The sequence below is a fragment of the Caloenas nicobarica genome, chromosome 6, assembly GCF_036013445.1.
Source record: "Caloenas nicobarica isolate bCalNic1 chromosome 6, bCalNic1.hap1, whole genome shotgun sequence".
NCBI classification, from domain to species: Eukaryota; Metazoa; Chordata; class Aves; order Columbiformes; family Columbidae; genus Caloenas; species Caloenas nicobarica.
In genome coordinates, this window is record NC_088250.1 from 21111342 (window position 1) to 21136292 (window position 24951).

Consider the following 24951-nt stretch of genomic DNA (forward strand, 5'->3'; position numbering starts at 1 on the left):
AAAATGCCGAGCTTATGAAGCCCTTAAGAGCTTTGCCCATGTTCTAGCGACAAATAAAAAAAATTAACAAGTTGTTTTAGTATCTTGAACGCAGTGTTTATTTTGCTGGTCACACTACACAGGAGGCACACATTAACTCCCTCATTCCCTACTTTGTAAATTGTTAAGTGCTTGCAAATGCTCTGACCTCCACCACAATGTTTACCTCATTAAAAAAAAAAAAAAATTGTCGTGCTCTTTCTTTGTGATGTGTTCAGATCAATTTTCCTCTCTGAATGAAGAGGCTGAACAGTGATGACATTTTTATTGCTTTGATCAATGTTGGACTGAAAAAGATACCAACACTCATTCAAAAGAGAATCGGGTAGTTCATGTGATTCCTAACGCTGTATCTGAAAGGCAAGGGAAGAAGTTTGGGTCCTCCTTACAGAGCAGTCAGTGTTTGTAGGAAACATAGTAAAAAAAAGGATTTTGAGTACAAACGTGAAGATTAAATACTTGATGAACTGGTTTAGTTTCCTGTAAGGACACAAATACTGTTTCTCTGAATACATCCACGGATCTAATAAATGACACTGCAAAACCAGTCCCATTACAGGAGACTGTCCATGCTAAAAGAGGAAGAAAATCTTTAATGGATTCTAAATCCTACAGATTCTTCCCTCATTATTAGCAAAGCATTCTGCACCAGACTGCACCACCACCTCTTCTGCACTGTAGTTAAGTGTATTGCTAAACACTGGAAATACCTGTCACAGGCATCAATCTCCTGTCTGCATACTGCAGTGCAGCCAAGCCCACAATAATGCCAAAGCAGCACAGAAAGTTCAGGAAGCAGTTGGATGAAATGTAGATTTTTTTTCACCCATCACTGACCTGCCGTGTGACCCTGCACAAGCCATTTTACCTTTTCATGCCTCAGCTCTCTACCAAGAACTAATGATATCAAGTTCAACTCTGTGACTTACACACCCATTACAAAAGTCCTAAACAAATTTGTTATTACCCATTTTTCTGAACTGCATTCTACACCCCAAGACAAAGAAATCATGACTTTCTTTTTATTCTGCCTAACCATTCTGATGAAACAAAAATTAGAAAGATAATGGCAATTTATTTCCAATTTAATGCTTAGCAGATTTGAAGCGGTTACATTCATCTTCTTCCTGCCACTTGCTATTTCCCTTTCAACTGCAACACACACTAAGTCTCAGAGCAATGGCAAAACATGCTGCTGATATGTCGTATTTTACAGAATTCTCCACAGGATGCCTATTAATTGCACATTGTCTTTCCTATGATAAGCTATACTTTTATAAACAGCGTTTTTCAATGCTTCAATATAAACTACAAAAAGATCATTGTTTGTACTTTGGCTTCACCGCTCCCCTGTATTTCAGAAGATGTTAGTCTTGTTAAACTTTTGTTTACTGCTTCTGTTAAGTCCTTCCAAGAAAAGTTAATTTAAGTTTAACTGTAGTGAAAAAAAAGTACATTTTTGACAATAGACTGCCTATTCAAAAATGTTTTATTTTCCTAGTATTTTTATATTCTAATAATTTATTGCACATACTTAATCCATAAAAATGTACATTGAATAGAAAAACTCCCACCCATAATGTCAACATACACACAGAATCAACTGAGCTGAATTTGAGCATTCTATAGTGAGGACTGAACAACTCTTAAGTGGAAAAAGAGTTTCTACTGTACTTTGTAAGTTAGGTGTATGACTCGAGAGGAGAATAGTCCCTGTATTTACCTATTTACACATTAACGAAACTCAGTAGGTGTCAGAATTGCCACACAGACCCTAAAGCAGATGCTCTCTTCATTCTCAGTGTAGTAAAAAGACACTTGTTTGTTAGTTCTCATTTTAAAATAAAAGTATAGCCAGAGCCCAGAAGGTCTGACCTACCCATCTTCTGGGAGTATATACTATCAGCAAAATAGACCAGGTTCAGCTGTTCCTTTTATACAGAGAAATAAATTTAGGTTTAAAACCAGCTTTGATTTTAGTAATGAAAAAAATTTAGATCTTAAACATCTATTTAATATTTATCCCAAATGATCATATATGCTGTCTATTGAAGTTGCCGCATTACAGCAACTATCATCTTCATGTATGATCTGCTGTTACGTAAGACTGCTGCAGTGTAACCTCTGAAATTCAAACCAAATTACAATCTTTTGCCCCATGGCACTCACTTCAAGTATTGAGCTACCCCTCTAAGCAAAGAGATGAAGGTCAAACAAAGGACACTGTTCCTTCAGTAAAAGTACTTAATAGTTTTTGCTCAGCTCTTGTATCTTTACCGACTAGGCTGACTGATAAGGTGAGAAGATGGGGGACACAGATAAGCCTGTCGACCCACAACAAAAATTTCTGTTCAATGCCACCTCCTGTAGATAAGGCAGAAACATTATTTTAGAATACACAGTAGACAAGCTACAATTTACCATCCTGGAAATCACCATGAATGCAGCCTCATCTATATAATGATCTAAATACATGTATTTTTGTAACATACCTTTGTGCAATGGTTGAGGCATGGTTAAAATCTGGATAAGCAAAAGGGATGAGACATCTCGGTAAAGCACAGGAACTTCTGGCAGCTCCTCACTTACCAGCCTGGAAAGAAAACCCAAAGAAAATAACTTCTGATACTATAAACCCATTTTTAATTTTCATATTTTATTTTGCCTTTTAAATATTATTACACTTTATATTAAGCCTACAGAAGCCAAACACCTGACAATTTGCTAACTGATCTTGATTTTAAAACCATTTAATGTTACTACTGGATTGTAATAACTCAAGATGAAATCATCATTTGAGTACGTGATTCTTGTTAAAGTACTTTGAAACTTTCCAAAACTGACTGAAGTAGTTATTTATACGTACAGACTCGGGGAACATCCAGTATTTCACTTTTAGAACTTGTATTCTAAAATAAGAAAATATACTGCAGAGTAACATAATAACTTAATGGGTTTTCAAAGTGTGGCATTTCACAAGTATACAGATCTCTAAGATGTAACACCAACAAATCCTCAGGTTACATTTATGTTACAGGAATTGCTCCTATTGGAGAATTCCAAGACCTTAGAAAAGATTTGGCTTTCCTTTACATGCGGAAATGAAGACTCAAGCAGCTATCACAGGTAGGATTACACAATCTTACACATAGTCTTTATTTTAAACCTGTATGGCTAGAAGGACAGCAAATAAGCACATAAGAGATACTGCAAACTTTTGAACTCTTTGGATTCATTGAATGACATAAAATCCACTTGTAGTCTTATACTAAAATGCAGAAAATGCTTTCAGGTAGGAGGTAGTATTTTTCTAGCTTGGATGGTATTTCAACAATACCCCAACCAACAGTATTCTACAGGTTCAATAGCTGAGTCAAAATGGTGAAAAATCAAAGTGGCAAAAAAATCATCCTTCCCTCTAGAAGTGACAGGGAGTGTGAAGGACATCTCACACAGCAGCAGGTGGTACAATGCGATACAGATCCTCCAACAGCCAGACAAGAAGGTGCTGTTTGGGTTCTTATTCCCAGTCCCAAACAGTGCGGTGGGGGCTGGATGGCTGCTGAATGCCGATAGAGTAACCAAGGAGGAGATGTCTGTTTGCGACATTTATCTGTACTACTGTCACAGGAGCTGTATTGTGAGGCCTCAGTTTAACTGGCCCTGACTCTTCCATGGAAAAGAGTCCTCAACAGCTTCTTACAAACAAACCCAAATGTTGCACAGGAAAAGCGCCACATGCTACCATGTTCCTTTTGATTGCCATGTGATTGAAATGCTGTTCTGAAAGGGCATTTTCTTTCTATCGCTCCTTAGGCTTTTTCATCTTTTTTTCCTCTTTTTTCATTCTTTTCACTAGTCAGAAACTGCAGAAAAACTGATTGTCCCTCTCCTGGTAGGAGCTTCCCTTACTTAGGGCAGCTATAGGCCTCTACGCCATGTGGCACCTTTGGAAGTCAGGAAATCAAAACACCTCTGGCCTGCTCCAGTTTCAAGGTTATCTTCATGCTTTGTTCCAGCAATTTTTCCTGTCCTGCAGGTAAACCACCACTGATAAAGCGCTAGGGAGTTCTATTGGAAATATATGTTTATCCTTATTAAGATTTACGCCCCAAAGCACAGCCTCACTCTCCTCCTTTTGGTTGTTCTGCAGGACACCGTGGACCGCAGTTTCCCAACAAGGCTCTGAAGCCCTGCAGCAAGCACCCAAGCGTCCGTACAAACAGGCTGAGGAAAAAACCCACACAGACAAGACATTTAAGCTCGCTTCTGTCTCAGCTCTGCCTTTTCAGAGCACGACTGCTGGATTGTTGTTGAGTGCAATTATTGCCTCTTCCAAGAGCAAGGAACTCTTCCTCTGACCCAACCCAGCTGCTGCTGGTGACTCCGTTAGTGCAGCTGATGCCTCTCTTCATGAAGGTACCAGCTGCCCTTGGTGCCGTCCATCACACAGAGGTACAAACTGAGCTCTTGCAGACCATGTATGGGAGAAGGTCGTCCACATGTGGTGGAATGTGGAGGCATGGGTAACATCCCTAGTGCCTTCCAATAGCTCTGGGGATCCAGCCAGCTCAGCATCTCCCAGGCACACAACATGGTGCTGCTTTTGGAAGGAAACCCTGATATAGTTACTGGTTTAATGGAAACTCAGACTTCTCCCTACAAAGGGCACTGCGAGGAGTCACCTGCAGTATGAATTGTAACATACAGAAGCAGTCACTTAGGAGGATTAAAACAACACTTCTGGTCATATTAAGCATGTTATCCAACTATACATTTTCTAACTACTCTCCTTCCTCTCTCTCCCAGCTCAGTAAGGCATGTTCTGAAGCAATAATTTTATTAAATGGCACAACACTCTCTAGTGTGAAAATAAGCACAAATGGTCCTATAAAATAAAGTCACAGAAAACATGGTCTGACTGGTCCTTTCGAATTTATGAACCCAAACAACTACAGAATAAACACTATCCATAACGCCTTTTGCTATAATTGATCATTTCATAAAATGATTGTTTTAAAACATTTATATTTGGGAGCCTCCTAAACAAAAGCCAAATATTCCGAAATTCAGTATGCTGAATTCTAAAGACAACAAATGGGGCAAAAATTTGTATCATGCTACCAAGTCTCATTTTCAAAATTATACAGGCAATGAAGATGCTAATCTCACTAAGTCTCTCTAATTCTGCTTTTATCTACAGCTAGTTCTATTTTATGATCTATGACACTGAGTTTTAAAACAACCCTCATTATGTAAGGACTTTAAAATCGAGGACAATCTCTTAAACTACTTCTCGCCTTTAATTTTTAAGTTATATATAAATTTGGGAAGAAAATTAATTTGGAATAACATGAAGACAAAGAAAATTAACTCCCTCTGGTCACATTTAGTTGAACACCTCTTTCTTTCTAAAGGGGTACCAATATAATTTAACAGTCATGTAACGATTAGGTCAAATATCAGTTCTGACAAAATTAGGAAATATTCTGATATATACAGGATACCATGACTGACTAGCAACATCACAACTAAATGAACTCATTTTAACATGCAGGACCAAGTGAATTCTTTGTCTAATTTATTCATTTCATATGTATCAGAGAAGTAAAGCTACATTAAATGTCAGGGTTTTAGATAAGCTGCTTCCGTTTACGTCGAGCGCTGCAGCATATGAAGTACTTAAAAACTGCTCTGTCATTTGTTAAGAGCCTAAGCAACTTCTTCATTATGACAATGAAACTGAATTTATAAAATGTGTTTAGAAATGCATTTTATGGAAATTGTCCATCCTGTTAATCCCCAATGCATATGTGAAAGCTTGATAAATCTGACTCCATAAAAAGCTGTGCCACAGAAGCACTGAATAAAATGAAAGCATGTCCAATTTCAGATAGGACCAAAGTAATATAAAATTATTCACATGTACTATAGTTGTATGCTGTATCCATTAAAAAGGTGGGGGGATATGGAAATAAAACTGCACAGTTCAATATAAATATGTACCAACAAGAAAAATTAAAAATGCATTGCTTGACTTTCTCTGTGGAACTGACCTCTCCTCCAGTCCAAGGTAACTCAGCTACACCTCTCCCTGTGCCAACGCCTGAGCTGTGGATCAGCTGAGGGCTGAGCAGCTCTGCCTCTGTGTTCTGCATCCTCCTCCTGACGGAGGTTCATGGGAATCCCTTCTTTGGGAATGGATACAGAGGGACAGAAAATTCTGTTCTACTTTGAAACAAGCAGCATTTGCTTATGGCTTTTCCTTACATATATGCTCCCCGTCCCCTCTTCTCTCAGCTAGAGACACTTTCGGTTTTGTTTGATGCAAACTCCAACTGATTATAAAGTTAGAAAACCAATAAATAAAATGCAACTTTTGAGCCTCACACCTCTTCGAACTGTCAGATACAGAAAACCTGAGACACAGGGGTATGGATACAGCTAAACAAAGGCTTAATCAAGTACTGCAAATTTATTTTCTCTTCAATATTTGCAGGATGAGAAGCACAGCCCACAAATCCCAGCCTGCAGAAAGGTCAGAGTAATACACAGCTTCTGATGTTCACGATAAGAAAGTAGAATTCTACCATTTGTTCTGGCTACACTCTAGGATATAATCACAATTTCGTATTTACTTTTCATTGTGTCACAGCAGATTTTACAACAAGTCAGTTTTTCTCATTATACAACACAGGACTGCACAGACAGTACTAACATCAGCCATCTCCCATTCTCTCTTTCACCACTGTGACCCCAGTGCTCCCTCGTCAGCTGCTCCCAAACTTACTCAAATTAACCTTTTTAAAACCATGGATTAGCTTCTTGACTTTGTTCATGGTGCAGGCTGCTCAGGTTCCATCAGCAGTGCTGAGGAAGATGGTGAAATACTGTACAAAGGAAAGAAGAAAGAAGAAACAGCCAAGAGCACGCGCTCCTGAAGCTGCATTACTGCCGGAATCTCCGTATCACAACAGATGTCTTGAGACGTGGGGGTTTCTGGCAGGATTTGTGTGTTTATTGAAGAGGTCATGTAAGTCCTGTTGCAGCACATGTATGTAGGTACCAGCTCTTGCACAAACCTTAACTAAACCCCATTGTCCCATCATCCTACTCTGTCTGCCTTGTACTAGCTTCATAAAAACTGCTTTATTTTTTCGGTTTCACAACATTTTCTGTGATGGAGATGTAACTTAAGAGGTTTCCACGCACAGTTTCTCATTCCCATCCCTGTGCTGCAGTTTTTTGCTCCAGCATGACACGATAAACAACCACCAAAGAGATGTAGCTTAGAACAAAACATCAGCAAAACACTTCAGTAAAAATAACCCAGTATATTTCAGCATTTCAGTGTATCATGCAGTTCCCCCCTGCAAGTGCTTCTACTGCAAAGATCCTTTACCAAATCGTTCTTTGCTGACACATTTTGTCTGTCAAAACAGACACAAACATTTTAGCCTCTGTAGAGATGTACATTTTTAAAAAGTATATCCTTTTATTTCAGGTTTGCCGTTCCTAAAACTCTGGCTATTTGGATTAGTCCATTAAATTCACATCTGGGTTTAGTAATTATTGCCTCCAGCTGCTCCTTCTCTGCCCCCTGCCAGGAGCTATTATTCCCCACTTACACCACAATAATTGTTTATTTGATCACCCTTGAAACTCGATCTGCCTCTAGTAGAACAATTTGCTTAAGCACAGCCTGTGGGACCAAGTATGCATCAAATCTGACAACATGAACTGCACAGGAGAAAGAATCCACTGTACCATTCACAGTTCACCAGACTTTATATTTTTTCCTCCCTCTTCCTTTGAACAGTTCACATTATTTAGGGCATTTTTGACAGAGCATCTTCTTGCTCAAAATTTCCCTGTTTTTACTCTACCTTGGTGTGACTGCACAAGCTCCTTCCCACCTTTCCTCTCAGCTGCTATTTTCAACTACAGATTTGTAGGAGGTGACACCAGGCAAACCCGGTCGGTGCTTTGGGAAGTAAAGCAATTCTGTGAGAGGCTTTACAAACTACTTTGATCAGTTCTCCCAGACACATGAAACTAAGGCATGATTTATGAATTATGATAGCTGGGTTGTGGAAAACCAAGTGAAAAATTGAGCACTCTGTACCTGGGCAGTTTTAATTGTAAATATTTATACATTTAAATAAAGTAATTACAATTAAATAAGGGTGAAAAAATAATGCAATGGCAGTTGTATCCCATAGATTATTTTCTTTTTTAGTTTTGAAATTTGCCTTTTTAAATAAATAAAGATGCAACTAATTTCTCTGGAAAATTGCTTTCAACTGAAATAATAAAGTAAAAATTAAATAGAAAAATATACTGTGTTGGTTTAAAGTTATTTTGTTCCTGTGACTTTCCTGACGTTAAATTGTTTGGAATCACAGTAATACAGTCAGATAACATACTTCTTTTCCTCTCATTGACATTTTTTTTCTACAAGTCTTGAAGTCTCATGTGCTGGTCAGGCTGATGATTCAGGTTACTTGGTTACCATCAAAATGGCAGAGTACTATCCACATCTTAAATCTGCACTGGTATTTCTCCATCACACTCTCAATCTTCTTCAGTTTACAGCAGTGTATCACCTTCTAATTGCTCTGAGCACTCTTTCATGTACCTGAAAATATCTGCTATTCTGGATTTCTCAAAAGGCTGTATGACTCTAGGAAGTGTGCAGTGAGGTCATACACACCAATCATATGAATGCCATCTTCAAGTCAAACTACTACTTCAAATTTCTAAAATATAATTACAGATATACACCTTCTACTCTAATTTATACATTAAAAACATGCCCTCAAGGTTCCTCCTCTGCAGCTTCTGGGGCTTGCAGACTCAGGGAGGAAAAACATTCCAAGGAGTGAGCAAAAATATTCCAGCTTGATTGCATCTGTACATCTCGACAGTAAATTAGGCCATGGCAAAATGGATGATCTCTCAGTTATTGCTTCCTAAACCATTTGGGACTTAGTGCCAAATCGACATCAGCAAATCTACCAAGAAGGCTTGAAAACCAGTGCAGAAAACACAAGAACTGCTCAAATGCACTCCCAACATGCAACACCTCCTGCAAAGCAAGCCCTTATGGTCTACAGGACTGTTCATTTCCAAGTGATTCAAAATTGCCTAACGAAATCTAACTGGCAGCAATCTAACCTTGACATGACCAATGCATGGTGAATTCCATCCAGTCTGCATGGGAAAAAAAAAGTTGCACGTGCAGAAAAAGCAGCCCCTCTGTTAACGGCTGCTTCCAAAGCCAGCAAGCTCTTCAAAGCTCAAAATGAGAAGTGCCTGGTCAGTTCCACAGCCACTCTGACTCCCAACAGCCCATCAACGTGGTCTGAATTTCGCTCGGTATAACTCACTCAATCATAGACCACATTTATTAACCTTGTTCCACTGCTGAGTCTAGGTTAGGGCAGAATCACATGAACACATACTCTCAAAGGGGTTTGAACACATGCTGAATAACATAGGTTTTCAGGTTATAAAATTCTTGATGCTTTATTCTGCTTTTAGTTTATATACTAAGCTGTTCATCTAGTCTAATTACTGCAATAACATAATGCTGATTGCAAAAAAAGACCTGTGTCCAAGAGGGCAAACAGTAAAATCTCAAACTAGAAGCAAGCACAAATGTTTTAATATTATAATTCTTCCTAATTTGCAGATTAGGATTGTGGCATCACTATCCTAGATGAATTTTTGAAAACCCATGATGCTTTGCACCTCAAGCTCCAAGAAACACACTGACAAATACACACAGCTGGACGGGCACTAAAAACCCAGTATTTTCAACACTACTGCAACCTATAAAGTGGAGACCCGAGCTATGAAGATGTTCAACGTGCAAAGAGAAAAAAAGAAATTACTGTTTTCCTCGTCTGAGGAAAAATAATCATCTACTTTTAGGCGAGAAACCTTTCTTTTGACTATCAAGGTAAAGTCTGAAAAGTGATGGGTCTTAAGTCAAGTAGGGAGGTGAGTCCTTGCAGAACAGAGATGCATGACTCCGTTTACTATATTGTTAATCCTTGTACAGCTGTGTATATAAGGTTAATGTTTTCAAAGCAAACTCAGGTAAATAACTTGTTTAAAATAAGAAGCATGATGAAAATTTTTAGCTTCAAATAGTATTATTTGAGTCTCCTTCTCTGGAGACATTAAAAAACTGCCTGGACGCATTTCTGTGCAACCTGCTCCAGGTGAACCTGCTTTAGCAGGTGGGTTGGACTAGATGATCTCCAGAATTCCCTTCCAATCCCAAAAATTCTGTGATATCTCAGGCCTACTTATGTTATTTCTGTAACAGCTGTTAGCCACTGCCCAACTTTCAATAACCTATTTATGCACTTAATCTCAATGTAAATTTTGTCTAGCATCTGTACCAAGAACAGAAGTGCACCTATACACTTACCAAATCCTATTAGATTTGCATGTGCTTAAGCTTACAAGGGATATATTTAAGCTTCAACTCAAAACTGGAATGTGTCAGACTTTATGTAAAAGAAATTTGAAAATTTACTTTTACAAATACATAAAATTTTCAGATGTTAGGTTCGCCAGCCTACCTCACAGACAATTTAAATTAAGACAGAAAGTTACCCAAAGTCCCAATGCAAGGATATTTCTTTCACAAGGTAAAACTGATATTGGGTAAATTAAAATACTTGCTCTGAATTTTTATCCTGCATCAGCTGTGTTAGTTTTCTCCAGGGATTGTATGCAGAGTCTATACTGTAGAGGCGCATGTGCATGGCCAACACGTGAAACAGCTGGTCTGAAAGGTAAAGAAGACAGATTGATGATCATTAAGTACAATAAATACGAAGTACTTTATGTTAAGTTGCCACCATATATTTTACAAGATCCTGAAAAGTCTGCCATCTCATTCCAAATAAGCTGGAAGCCTAACAAGCTTTTTTTTTTTTTTTTTTTAAGATTTTGAAGATAAGTAAAATTTCAATAGAAGGCAGTGAACACATGCATGTTTACAAAAAAAATATATTTTTCTCTCCTGAAATTCTGAAACAGAAAGGCTGCCTAGAAAGCTTTGAACAGATCTTGGTTGTTTTTGTGCTCGTTAAAATAACAGTTCCACATACTTAATTACAGGTATTTTTAAAAATCCTGTTTCATATGCTGTCATGTTTCTATCATTCCACACCCCCTTCACTTCCTTCTCCAGTTTATGCCAGAAGCTGTGATTTCGTCAACATCTCTTCTAAACAGAGACTGATACACTTCTCACACAGCTTTTATTCCTCTCTCTCACAGTTGAGTTCTGTGCACAATGTATTTGAAATTAACCTAAAGTTGCCAGAAGTTCTGGCCTATAGCAAGATCACTTTGGCTCGTCATCCTTAAAAGGTTATTATTCTGTCTGCCTTCATAAGGTTATTTTGCAGGTAAATATTCTAAGAGAAAAAAAGGGAAACGTTCGACCACACCACAATGACGCTAAAATAGCAATAGTCTTTATAACCGCAGAAATTTATCTACACAAGCTGCAGGCAAAGTTTGTGGATACTCAATTTAAAATGTTCTTTACAACTACTGTATCAAAAGTATCATTTGTAAAACACTTCTAGAACCTTTCAAACCGAGGATGCTTGGTTTATTATTTATGTACATTATTCTAGTATCAGATACTAAAATGCACGGTTTTCATTTCTCTGTGAATCATATGATCAATACAAATAAAGGTAACATCTAATCCTTTCTCCCCTTAAGCGAACTAAGGCAGCAGGCACCATCTCTGTTGACAGCGTTTTCAGAGAGGTATTTGCAATAAGAATCTCAGACTTCATTTCTTTTTCTGTGTTTATAATACAGTTACGGATTAGAAAAAATGCCTCTATCTTCATAGGTTTATATTACAATCATATTTTAAAATACTATTTCCCATTATTTTTCTCACTTTTTTCCTTCTATCACACTATATCTTGCTATTTGCTGCCATGTTTCTTCCTCCTGTTCAATTTTCTGGGACACTGCTGCCTTCCTCCCTTTCATTTTAAATTCTTCTTCCCCCCGCCCCCATTTTTTTCTTTCAATTGACCCCTTTGCTTCCTACTCTCTTAATCTCTCTCCCTTCTCTCTACAACCCACTTGTTCAACCTACACACTCACTCGCAGGTCCTCTTTTTTAAGTAGAAATAGCAGCTATTAATTTATTTTCCATAAATAGACAATTACTCAGAGGTACGCAATGCCAAAAACGTCGCATGATGAAGTCAGCTGACTGCCAGAGCCTGAGGGCTGTAATTAGCTCCTGGGGTTTGTAAAATAATTGGAGATGTAGATGGCATTGGAATTGATTGCTGTCACCTGCTTTCTGAATAAAAACAGTCAATGAGGACAAAATAAGTAATTTTTTCTCCTGGCAAGAGATTCTAGCAAAACACTGCTTTGCTGACCAACTTCAAAACCCTGAAAATATACTGATATCTCATCAAAATAATAAAAAAAAAGCTAGTAGAGTTTTATTTTCAATGAAACCCATTAAAGTATTGGTGTTCCTTCCCTCTTGCCTCTCTGCCACTAAAAGGAATGTCGTTTTTTTCCTGAACTGCTCCTTGTCTGAAACAGAAATGGGGAACTATGCAAAAAAACCAACCAAACAAAAACAACCCCCAAAAAAACACACCACACAAAACAAAACCAAACACCTTTGCATAATTATTTAATCCTCTGTTTCTTCAATGGTTATTTTCCTGAGCTTTTACTAATATGAAATTAGGTGGGCAAGCATCAAATTCTGGCACTGGAGAATTTATTTCTAATCTCCAAGTGTGTAACATTTATGGAACCAAGATACATTCTAACATTGACTGAATCTGAACAGAAAATATTGAGTTTAGCAGTCTTGTAAGACGGTATTTTTTGTCTGTGAAGGCAGCTATCACGCCTTTACAGGAAAATGTGTTTAGCATGTAAATGTAAAGTAGGTAATAAGATATGATTACAGTGACTTTTTACGAAATATTTTTTATTAGTTGACTCTCAGCCAACGCAGCGTAGCCAGGGCAAGCAAGGAGCAGCACCGGCCCCCCAGGAACACGGGCCTGGCGGCTGCTGCCTCCCATGGCAGCCACGCTGAGCTCTGATCCATCCTCGCCTTTCTGACAAGATTTGCAACAATCAGCAAAAACTAAGGACTAATCGGAGGAAGAAACAAAAGTTTAATTTCTTCTGTTTTACACCACAGTGACTCCAATTGCTTTACCTCAAATTTACTATGATTATGGAGCATTAGAGAAAGGCAAGGGAAACCCCAGAGCACCAAAAACCTGGAACTGGCAACTTCTTTGTGCTTGGTGCTTCACCACATTCTTACGCTTGAGGGCCGGGCAGAAATCTGCCTTAGGCCAAATGAATACCAGAGGGTTTTTTTCCTGTGTGGTTCTGTGAATGCATCTTTCCAAAACATAAACATAAAAATGCAGAATATCCTCCCATTTTCTTATACCCTTCTGAGAAGCTTTAAAATACACTTTAAAACAAAACAAACCCCACAAGAAACAAGTAGAAGCAAGACATTAACACAACAAGGGCCCACAACCAACCACCTTGCCTAGTCTGGTGAAGAATGGAAACAAAGGCCACCAAGCATCACAACAAAATGAGAATTAGAGGCTTATTGATAACAAATTATGAGAAGTAAACTGTGAAAAGAATTTAAATATGGTCTTCCTCTCCTAATAACTTCATAATATTTGAGACAGGCTGGATCCAGTTAAATTGAATAAATATTTAAAAAAAAATCACAAAATTTGAATGCACAATATAACTTATTGCTGCAAGTCATCAGAGGCTTGGCAGGATGCAAGATTTAGGCATTTAAGCGGGCAAGGTTATTACTGGCTTCAAAACACGTTCCCATGACTCAATGTTGCCTACATTGAATCAGCACTGCCTCAATTCTCCCAGCTTATTTAGATGGCCTTTGTTTTCCACAGAACACATGTACAGCTTATATAAAACACTTAATAGATGATCATCAGTTAGACATTAGCTTTAACTTTACTTCATATTAGACTTCCTAATTGTATTTCTAAAAATTAAGAAAATAAATCTATTTTTCCATACACTGCTGATCTTGGTATGTTCTTTTCAACTCTTCCTACACCAGCTCTACTCCTCAGGGTTATCCGGTTGTGAGAGAGGAGCAATGAACTCAATTGGAATTGGCCCTTTCAAAAGAGCAGCTCAAAGGAGAAGAGCCTGTCTTTGCACTGGGGCTGAAGCTCTCAGAGAAAGTGTTCTAATGCTGCTCCTCTCATCAAAAAACAAACAAAACTGGTATTCTGTCTACAGATCCACACTGCCTGCACTAGCACCTGCAGATGCCTTCTTTACTATTTCTAGTATTAAAGCACACCAATTTTACAGATCTTGACAAAGCTCTTAAAAATCTCCTGCTATGCCAAAGTGCATAGAACAGGAGTACATAAAGAAGATTTCGCAGCTCTTTTCATGTCTAGCATGGTATGCACAGTACAAAAGATGACTAGATTCAGAGAGACGACCAGATAGGAATTTGATAGATGAACAGCAGAACTTACAAAAAATGCTGTACTGAACTGACAAAAATGAGTGATTCAGGAAGTTACATGCACATTTAAGTTCTGGTTTCACTAGTAATCTTGGTTTAGTCCTTGCCAAAGTGATCCCAAATTTCTACATGAGTTTTGATGCTTTTTTTCTTCTTTTTTCCAGTCTCTGAACTGTAAACTCTCAATTTAAAGTTGAAATCAGAGTTGGATTTTTTTTCTGCTATTAATTCCACTTCTGCAATGTATAGCAATGTGCTGTGATAATGATGAAAAAGAAAACTAAGGAGTTAACTGACTTTGTTTTGATTGCAAAAGTCTAGATGATGTGTTTATTCCCCAGTCTCTCTCATATTTATGTTTTAGAAGGACATAAATAACATACTGCTGTCATGAAAATCTCTACTTTGCTCTTTTGATCCAGTCTTTTTTCATTCAAACAATTAGTATTCATATTTACAATGTCAAAAGATCACAAAACACAGTGACACAGCAGTTCACTGCAAGTGGGATGGAAAACATCCTTGTCTCAACTGCTGTGTAAAGATTTTACCAGACTAGAGACCTCACGCCCTCCTTCTCCCAAAGCTTGCTGGGACTATCAGGAAGAATGTAGATTATAACAAAAAAGCACTTGATGCAACCAGATGGGACTTGATGGTTAGTAAGGAGATTGAGGATTCTTTTTTCTCATTGTAGAGCTTTATATAGTCCACTTAGCAACAGCAGCTGCAAAAACCTGCTGACAGCATCTTCCTATTCATCACTGATCCAGTAGATTGGAATCAATGAAGAAAAAAAAAGGTGAAGATCAGGAAAAGCCTATTAAGGCATTAAGACATGAACAGTCTTCACAAAATCTTAAGCCTTAATTGTTGATGAAGCAGCTAGTTATCCTCGACATCAAATGTGCTGGTGTACGAAATCAACTTTAGCAATAGAATTCTAACAGTATCTATCTTTGTCTCCCCCAGGCTAGGAATGAACAGCATACCAAGCTTTCTAGGAAATAGTTACGATCATGTGTTGGTGAGAAAAACTGCCTTTTCAAAGTTAGTGTGAATGGATGGGCACCAAAGATCTGCAGATTGCCAGCTCCTAATTAAAAAATTAAACAAAAGAACTCCACAAAACCAAAACAAAAAGCCCAAACCAAACCAATCAACCATGGAAACCCACTGTTCCAAGGCAAACAGCATTCCTGAAAACTACTTTTATTCTTCTGATTATCAGTGGCCGCACTGAGCTTGGTAGGAATCTTTGCAACCATATTCACGTTATTAAATTACAGGAGGGAAACAGTTGCAACTGAGCAATTATTAAAAGAATTAGGCTCGCTCTTCCTACAGGAACAACCCATACTTAGTGGTTCCAAGCATCACTGGCCATATTGATAAAATGGAGACAGCCATTACTATCAATATGACTGAAAAAATGATACAGAAAGGGCAGGAAGAGCTTAGAAAACACTTCATGTCAAGATGACTTGCTGTGCTGACATAAACACTAAAATCACAGATTAAATTGATACTAACATCATAATCAAGACAGACGACATCGCTGAGCCATCTCCAAATGAAGGCTTCAAATGAACAAGAGGAGAAAAAAAGAAGAAAAAGAAAAAAGGGTGAAAAAAAGAAAAAAGGGAAGAAAAAAAGAAAAAAGGGAAGAAAAAAAGAAAAAAGGGAAGAAAAAAAGAAAAAAGGGAAGAAAAAAGAAAAAGGGAAGAAAAAATAAGAAAAAATTTAAAAATAAGAAAAAATAAAAAAATAAGAAAAAAAAGAAGAAAAAAAGGAAGAAAAAAGAAAAAACAGGGGAAAAAAAAAGGAGAAAAAAAGAAAAAACCAAACTAGTGGAACAATACCATTTCTCAATGGTTAGAACCATCACAGAAGTTATGAAGGTGCTGAACATTTTTTAAGGTGAGCGTACACAAGTCTTAAATACTTTTTTGATGTCCACTTGTAATGTAACAGCTTTTCCAATTAATGCAGTTCATGCTGAAATGCCAGACTCTGCTATCTGTGGGAAGCATATGGATAAGAGGTTCCTATACAGGGAAACTGAAGCCAGAGGACAAAGCGATAGAATATTTAAACCTTCCCAAACAAACTCTAATCCTATCCTTATTACAAAGGGAAAAATGAAAAAAAGGAGAAGAAAGCAGCCGGAAAGAAAGAAAGACTATTTAAAAGTTTAAAGGAAGAAAGGACTAGATTATAAGTGTATTTACAGATAACTTTAAAATACCGCGGAATTGTTCATCTACTATTGCAAGATTGCCAGAGTAAAAATGATAGAGAAAAACAGACATACGCAAGTTAAAGATACAAAGGTCGTTCAGAGAAGTCTTAATTATTCAGCCTTAATATTATGTTCTGAAGCTGTTCTACAAATACAAGAACATTGAAAACAAAAAGCTAAACATCAGATCTCTTACACTTTATAAAACAGAGAAATAAGACCTGTACAATTGTTATATATCATAATTATCCCCTAAACCCAAGAAGATTTTCAAGGTCATAGACTCTAAAAGTGTAACAAGGTCCTTAAAATAGGACTTGATTTTTAAGTAATAAGAAGGCTCTATTTCCATTTTTGTTTGGATACTCTTCAGTAACACACACACACAAAACTTTAAACCTTGAAATGGCAGTTTTACAGCCAAATTTTCTTCATCAGTCTTCTCACACAAACTCAATCACCAACGCTAACAGCTACATTAATCATTCTTAATTTTACTTCCCAAGAGCAGCTGCCCTGCCAGCGTGAGCTACTGAAACAGCTCTTGACCTGTTTGTTCCCACCATCCTCCCTGACGCTTCTGGCTGTAGCAGCTCACCTGGGACAACACACTCTGTTTTCTGCAATATCTAATCACCCAACTCTACAGTTGTTACAAGACTAATACAGAGCGGTGCGCTTAATCACAAGAGAGACACCTCATTACCTTGCACATAAGAAAACCAAGGATGAATTATATTTTAGAATACTTCTGCTGGACCTGGTATGAATGACATTTAAAAAACAAAAGCCATTTCAATCCTGTGCAAGCAAGACTTTAACAAAACAGTCTTCAAGTTCTAGATAGGGTACGGATTTTTAAAATCATTCTTTCCTCACTGCATAAGATAATGAAGAAGTTGAAGGTACATCTTAAGTGAAACTTTAAAAACAGGATTACCTCTTGGAAAAAGAAATTAGTACAGAAAGAAAATAAAATCTATTCTAGAACATGTATCTAATGAACTACAATTTTTTATCTCTAAATGCATCAATATGGAAGGGGCACTGAAGAAAACTCATATAATTATGTAATGGTTTAGTTAAACCCTGCTATATATGCAAAAGTAATTCTGCTCCCACTAGTCATATTTAGCCTAATGTCCAATACTAAATACAATAATACTAAATGGCAGTACCATACAGGTCTGTTCCAGAAGAATGCCATTACCTTATATTAAAAATGAGTCAACTTTAACGCAAGATTAAATATGACTAATTTGCTACATAACAATTTTACAAAATAAGCACCAATACAGAACATAACCAGCATGTGAAAGTTTTAACAATTAATAGATGACATTTAAGTCTCCATGCTGTTTAAAGCAACAACACATTCATAGACATAGTGCCTTTCACCTGAAAGCTTTAAGGGCCTTCTTCAATTTTCCTGAAGTGCAAACCAGACACTACAACCAGCAACGTGGCTGATTTAGATCTAAATAAGAAAATTTACCATTTTAGCCAGAAGTGTGGAAAAAAGCAGGTGCATTGCAGTTAAATGCTGTCCCTACCCCTTCATCACAAATACGCACTAGAATCCTTGAAGTAATGCAACTGCTAAAGGAAAAAGCACTATTGCAATGTACAACACACTCAATAAGCAAAATTACATAACAGTTTAAGAAAGAAAAACAGTAAACAAATAATATGCAATGTATTATAAGTAGAAACAACAAGTCGAGAAATCTTATGTTAAAAAAAAAAAAATCAACACGATTTTCTATTATAAGAAATGCTCTACCAGTTCCAGATTAAGCCCTTGTGTGCAAGTACATGAAAACAGCCGAATCACATTATGGGGGAAATAATTTATTCTGTTTAAATACATACACAAGTCTGAAGACAAGGATTTAAAATTAAGTTTTCCTTACTGGATTATTTTACTCTTTATATAGACAACTAATGCACAGAGGATTTGCTGCTACCAAAATGTGATGTATTTCATAAATATTTAAAATTTTGTAAACTGAGATGTATTTTTAAAAAGAATAGTTGATGTAATCTTACTTAAAGCTTCTTATTAAGATGATTTCCCTACTTCTCAAGTGTGATAAGTATCTTCGACTTTCTCTTAGTTTGTTCCAGTAATCTATTTTGTTGAACAGAGAATACTGGTTCATTTTCTGAGACATACAGAACAGTAAAAGTGCTGGAAAAATAGGTAAGTATGAGATATGAATTTAAACAGAACTTAAGTTTGTTTGTTTTGTTGAAGTAACAATCCAGCATAAGACAATTCTCTAGTGGAGATATTCTTCATGTATAATTTCCAATTTCATAGTTCTCCAAAAAGAAATTCCTCCTATGATTACCGTATTCTTCATGCATATCAAGACTTGAGGAATAGCTATTAAAAATCCAGACTGATCTTTTCACTGGCTGTCAACAAAAGGTAGGCTGCCTTTTAAAACCAGGTCCTAAGTATGTAACAGCCCTTCTTTATGCAAGATGAGGTTGAAGGGATGATGTGGTAAATTCAAGAAAAAATTAAACCATGTATTATAGAAACCACTTTGTGTGTTTCTCTTTTTTTTTCTTAAAAACCCCCAACCAAACAAAAACTATTTGAGGTAGCTCCTCCCTTGGTGTCAACTAATATAGTTCCAATAGAAACAATGAAGCTCTACAGATGAACGCCGAGGAAGATTCCCAGCACTCTGTGGTTCAACCATTCTCTGCAAAGTCACAATCTTCCAGCACTTACTGACATTAGTTGCTGATAAAGCACCATGAGAAAAAAATATTACTTTACATATATATAGGTTTTAAATAGGTACATGCAACGCAAATTTGACACTGATATGACATCAAAAATTTCACAGGGTTTTAGGATGTAATTAATGTACTTCATTCCACTTTTATCTTGAAAAAAATATCATACCAAGAAGCTGAAATCTCTTGACTTTGAAAAACTAGCAGTAAGATAAAAATATGACCTTACAGATTACAGGCTACTTCCCCGCACACATTCTTCTAAACTTTAAAATGTCAAAACTTGTAAAAATCTTATATGGCTAGTGAAGCCATGTGAAAACAGGGGTACACTCTCATTATGTGTAAAGTCTTTATAAATTTTTTCACTTTAACTATTTCAAAGGCTTTAGAATTTTAAGCTGAAATCTCCACCCTAAGCTGCTCATCACGGTCTTCCAAATAACATGCCTGTGAAACAGGCAACGCATCCACTACTTTGCTAAAATTCAGATAGAAAGTGTGCATCTTACTAGGTGAACATACAATTAATATATTGTAATCCAAGTAGAAATTATCTGCAGAGCCTTGATTTTATTAAAAGCTTCAAATTTGCCAACAGTGATCTAGCGATGTTCTTTTAACACACACAGTTTTCAGGTATTTTGCTCTGCTGGAAAAGGGAGATAATGATAGCAGGGGGAGACAATGTGCAGTGGGATTTAAAACTACTTGCAAATCACAACACATGAATGAAATCAATTGAACTGCATCTCCTGGCAGGAACAGAAGGCTCTTATCCTAGAGAGGATGTGGACAGCATAGCACATGCTGGGATTTCTTTGGCAGCTCATCACCGCAAATGCTGAGGAAAGCATCACCCACAAATCATGTACCAAAAGGCCAAGGTGGGCCCAAGCTTTCTGACATTTTTACTACTCAATCTGCCTCTGATGATGTATGAACTTGATTTAAACAAACATTAGCAGTAGTAGTAGTAGTAGTATTCTGGCAGACTTTCCATTTTTTCCAGACAAAAGAAAATGTCCACTCCTAATGTTTATGTTCCAGTAAAAGACGAGATTTTATGTTACGAAAAAAGCACTTCTGTCAACCAAAAGTGCTTTATTTGTCAAATATTGAAGGTTTCAGAACAATGAAGATTTAACAGTTTTTACCAAAGAAAATTTGCAAAACTCTCATGTCAAAGAACGAACTAGGGAAATTAAAGACACGAGACATGGTAGCTGCAGATTTCTAAGTATGAGACCTATATTAGCACTAGGAGAAACAAATTTCTTTCCTATTACTAGCAATGGCGAGGGTGAAAAAACACTTTCCTGCATTACTCTTAAAATATTTCCAGTTTTACTAATAAAAATGGCAAATTTTAAAAACTTATTGCATAGATAATACCACAATTGATTTCTAAATAGATTATACCCACGACACATGAACAGCTCTAATGAATAATTTGTGCAAATTACATTTCAGATTTCTCAAATTGCAACAAAAGCCAAAGACTCATTATGGCAGTAAAAAAGGCTCATAAAAGAAAATGTTAGGAAAAAATCTAGACAACTTTATTCAATATTCTAATAATTTATATTGCACTTCATAACAGAGAACTTACTTAAACATGATCTTTTCCCAGCTGTGCTTGCACCTCCTGAACATAAATTTCCTCCTCGATGGACCAGCTCAAGTTCCAAGTTTGTTCTGCAAGAAAAACATAACACTGTTGAATGGAACAGCATTATTCAAGCTTCTATGGACACAAAAGAGTCACCAAAAAATCTCAGCCTACACTAAATGAAAGAATGCTGTGAACTAACCTTTAATGGGAAATACTGCTAAAATACGACTCAGAATAAAACAAACTTTATGAATTTATTGCCATATGTGATTTAAAGTGGTTTGATTAGCAAGTACTATATTAAGAGAGCTGCTGTAGTCGTGACTGAAGAATAAAAAAAAAAGCTTAATTCTGAGGCTTTTCTTCTGTATGCGCACACAACTCATTGATAATAAGTGAATTTATGTGCAAATCTGAAAAGACAATATACAGATTGGCTAAATTTCGATCAATCAGATATGTCTGAAAAGTGTTCTCTTCATTGGCAGGGCTTTTGTTTTGCTCTAAACAAACAGTACAATGGATAAGCCATCAAGTAACTAAGTATGAAAACAGGCTAAATTATAATGGAAGCACTGACCTTTATAGATAAGTTAGTTAATAAAAGCCTTGGAGGTTAATTCTGAATGAAACGCTGGTATTCACTGCAGCTCATTAGTATGAAACAGGAGTTGTGTCACTGAATCTCTGTGTCACACTGATGCTTTCTTTCTTAGTATTATTGTAATCTGATACTTAGGCACCAATTGTTTAGGCCAAATTCGATAGCTTTGTTTAATTTTAGAATTAGATGTTTCAGTATTGCATTACCTTTTACCTCCAAGACTTAGAGCAAACAATTTACGTTATATTCTCTGAGAGTTTGTTTTAATAACTCAACTTATATTCCATTAATTAAAATAAAGGAATATAATTATATAATTATATTCTAAAATGTTATTTTGCTAATATAATCCAAACTACAAAGCTCAGTCTAAACATATTTGTCCTTTAACTAAATATCAAACAATTTTAGGTTCAATATAATGCAACTTAATACGTATGAAAATCTATTCTAGAATTTTAGGCACATAATATATCTAAGCGAAGAACACCCCCACACACATATATTTAAGATGATACTACAGGATGACTATTTTATTCAAAACAAATTATTTTTTAAGAATTTCAGTTCCATCAGTTTGAAAGAATAATACATTTTTATATGCAGTGTTTGTTAAGATACTTTCATATGCTTTTAAAATAGTAACATTTCAGAATATTGCTATCCCTGAATTTGCAGCCTATGCCACCCATTTCTGAAGGAACGCTTTAATCCTCTCTACTCAGAAAAGGCAATTTAACATTGATAATGTGCCTGCTCAGAGCTCCATCTGGTAGCTGCTGATAAGGGCATCTGTGTGACAGGGGAATTTTCCACTCTTCAGGCAATTTACAGTGCTCACTGAACTTCTAAAAATCTACCAGCAAGGAAGCAGGGACAGGGATTTCATATTAGTGGACAAAATAGCAACTGTAGATCAGCACGTGCTAGTTCATCATGGGAATACAGGAAAACAGTGTGTTTTCTTTCTACAAACCTTCTGATAACTAATTTGTAGAACAAAATTAATGGCAGTCTTCCCTTAAAACCAAGATAATTAAGATTTAAATCAAAAACACTACCTGAATGTCTAAGAACAACTTTCTAGATCTAGAATTTTAAATTCCTTTCACCAAAAAATATGTACAATTTTACAAAACAAACCTCAGGGACAATTCTGAAAAATCTCTTCTTGATATGTACGAGGTGTTATATATACTTTTCACTATAACCGATGTAAAGAGAGAGATTTCTGGAAACGTACATTCTGTCACACGTATCATACCAATTCTCACCTCCTACACTTCATCGTTGACTGGCCCAGCTGATCAAAACCAGCAGGTTATAGTTCAGTTTTCTTAGAAATGTAAATATTAGCCTTTTCCTCTAAGGTATCTCTTTCAAAACATACCTAAACTTTGGCATAAAAGTGCACAGTAGGGAAAGCATCTTCTGTGAAACTGAACACTTCTCCTTTATAAAATGTTCTACATCAGGTACAGCCTTGATTCATTTTTGAGGGAGACTATTGAAGCTCCTCCTTAATTCAAGCTCCCTTCTGCTTTGAGGATCTGAGTAGCACCTGCCCTCTACCGAAGAAAAGCAGAGCTCTCAGTGCCTGTGCTCTCATCAATGAAGAAAAACTTGGGGCATCTCATAGAAGACTGGAACACAGAGTGGTCTCCAAAAGCATCCTTAGCTCCCTCAGCCCCCTCAACATGAAGGAAAGAGAAGGAGAAAGAAAAATCTATATGAGTGACTGTTTTCTCTATCTAGAAATCTTTGTGTCATTCATTGGAGCAACAGATTTTGTAGAACACTGGCTTTATCTTCCTCACTCACAGAAAAAAAACCTAAGAAGATGGATTTTGCTCAGCTGTACAGACTCCTGACTAAAAATCAGCCTTACTTCAACCCTTCTTGTGGGCTTCCATTAAAGGAACATATTGCAAGTGGGAAGGGCAACTGTATATTTCTTGTCATTCATGTCAGGACAGAGTAGGGGGAAATAACAATGCAATGCCCTTTCCAGAAAGAGAACATTTTTGGATGGACCTCCTCTTTCTACTGGGACAGAATAATCAAGTAAAGCACTACCATTTTCTCCATTTCACTTTACAAAGACAACATATATATGAAAAAAAAAAAAAAAAGATACTGAGACACAAATTGGAAGGAAAGAACACAAGGTTCTGATATTAGTCTGTACACAGCTGACAGCAAAAACAAAAGCTTTGTTAACAGAGACAATGAGACCTATTGCCATGCGACACAGAAACACTCCTCCAAGATGCTGCCACAAATGACAGTCATCAATGTTACAAATGTGGACCTATTAAAATTAAAGCTAGGCACACATGATTTGTGAATGACGCACTACACTAATCTCACAAATGTCAGCAAAGACAAGGAGGGCTGCATACAACAAGGGCATACGTTTAACAAGGTAAGACTGGCAGGACAGGGGAGGTAGCCAAGGAGCTGCTCTTCCAGCTGTGTGTGGAAATCAGGATGCCAAGACCTTGAGTGCCTCATTGGCCAGGAAAACAGACAGGGGCCAGCTCTCCCCTCAGGTGGTAGAGCATGTGCTTGTAATTTCTTTTCTCTGCTACCAGTGACATCTGGCTGGGTAAGCAAAAGTGAAGAAAAGTTCCCATTTTCCTGAAGCAGAAAGCATAAGCTGCGGCAAGTGGCTACATCTTGTTTAACCAGTAGTATTCCTATTCCAGCATGCGGAAATCCAGTTCAAAGCTGGCCTCCAGCTGTACACTAGCAGCTTTTCAGAAGACTGCAGGTGATGTCATTTTCTGATTGAAAATGGAACATGACTTATAAGAAGATTAAGAGTGTTTAATTCACTTACAAAGATACGGAGTCAATAAAAATATCATTGCATTCACATGCTTATTTAAACAGTGACTACTTATCATCTTGACCACCTTATCTGCATGTTAGATTAAATACCAAGACGACATGAATAACACAGCTGTAGATAGTCTGACCAAAAACAATGAAATGTTTCAGAATACACTAGAAATGCCCAAAGGTAACTAGTTGGTAAGGAACACAAGGATATCATTACCTCAGAAAGAACTGGATGGAAATAAGGAGGAAACAGGCTGAACGACAGGAATAAT

At 36.9% G+C, this 24951-nt stretch overlaps 1 protein-coding gene across 1 annotated transcript in view; it reads right to left on the reverse strand.

Annotated features, from left to right (window-relative positions):
• The window catches only part of UBR3 (ubiquitin protein ligase E3 component n-recognin 3), a 116842-nt gene that overhangs the window by 16068 nt on the left and 75823 nt on the right, over positions 1-24951 (reverse strand). The window contains exons 30-32 of the mRNA XM_065637380.1: positions 21229-21314; positions 10738-10843; positions 2532-2632 (exon numbers count right to left, since the gene is read on the reverse strand). Coding sequence (XP_065493452.1) covers positions 2532-2632; positions 10738-10843; positions 21229-21314 — 293 coding nt within the window. The remainder of the gene's footprint in view (positions 1-2531; positions 2633-10737; positions 10844-21228; positions 21315-24951) is intronic.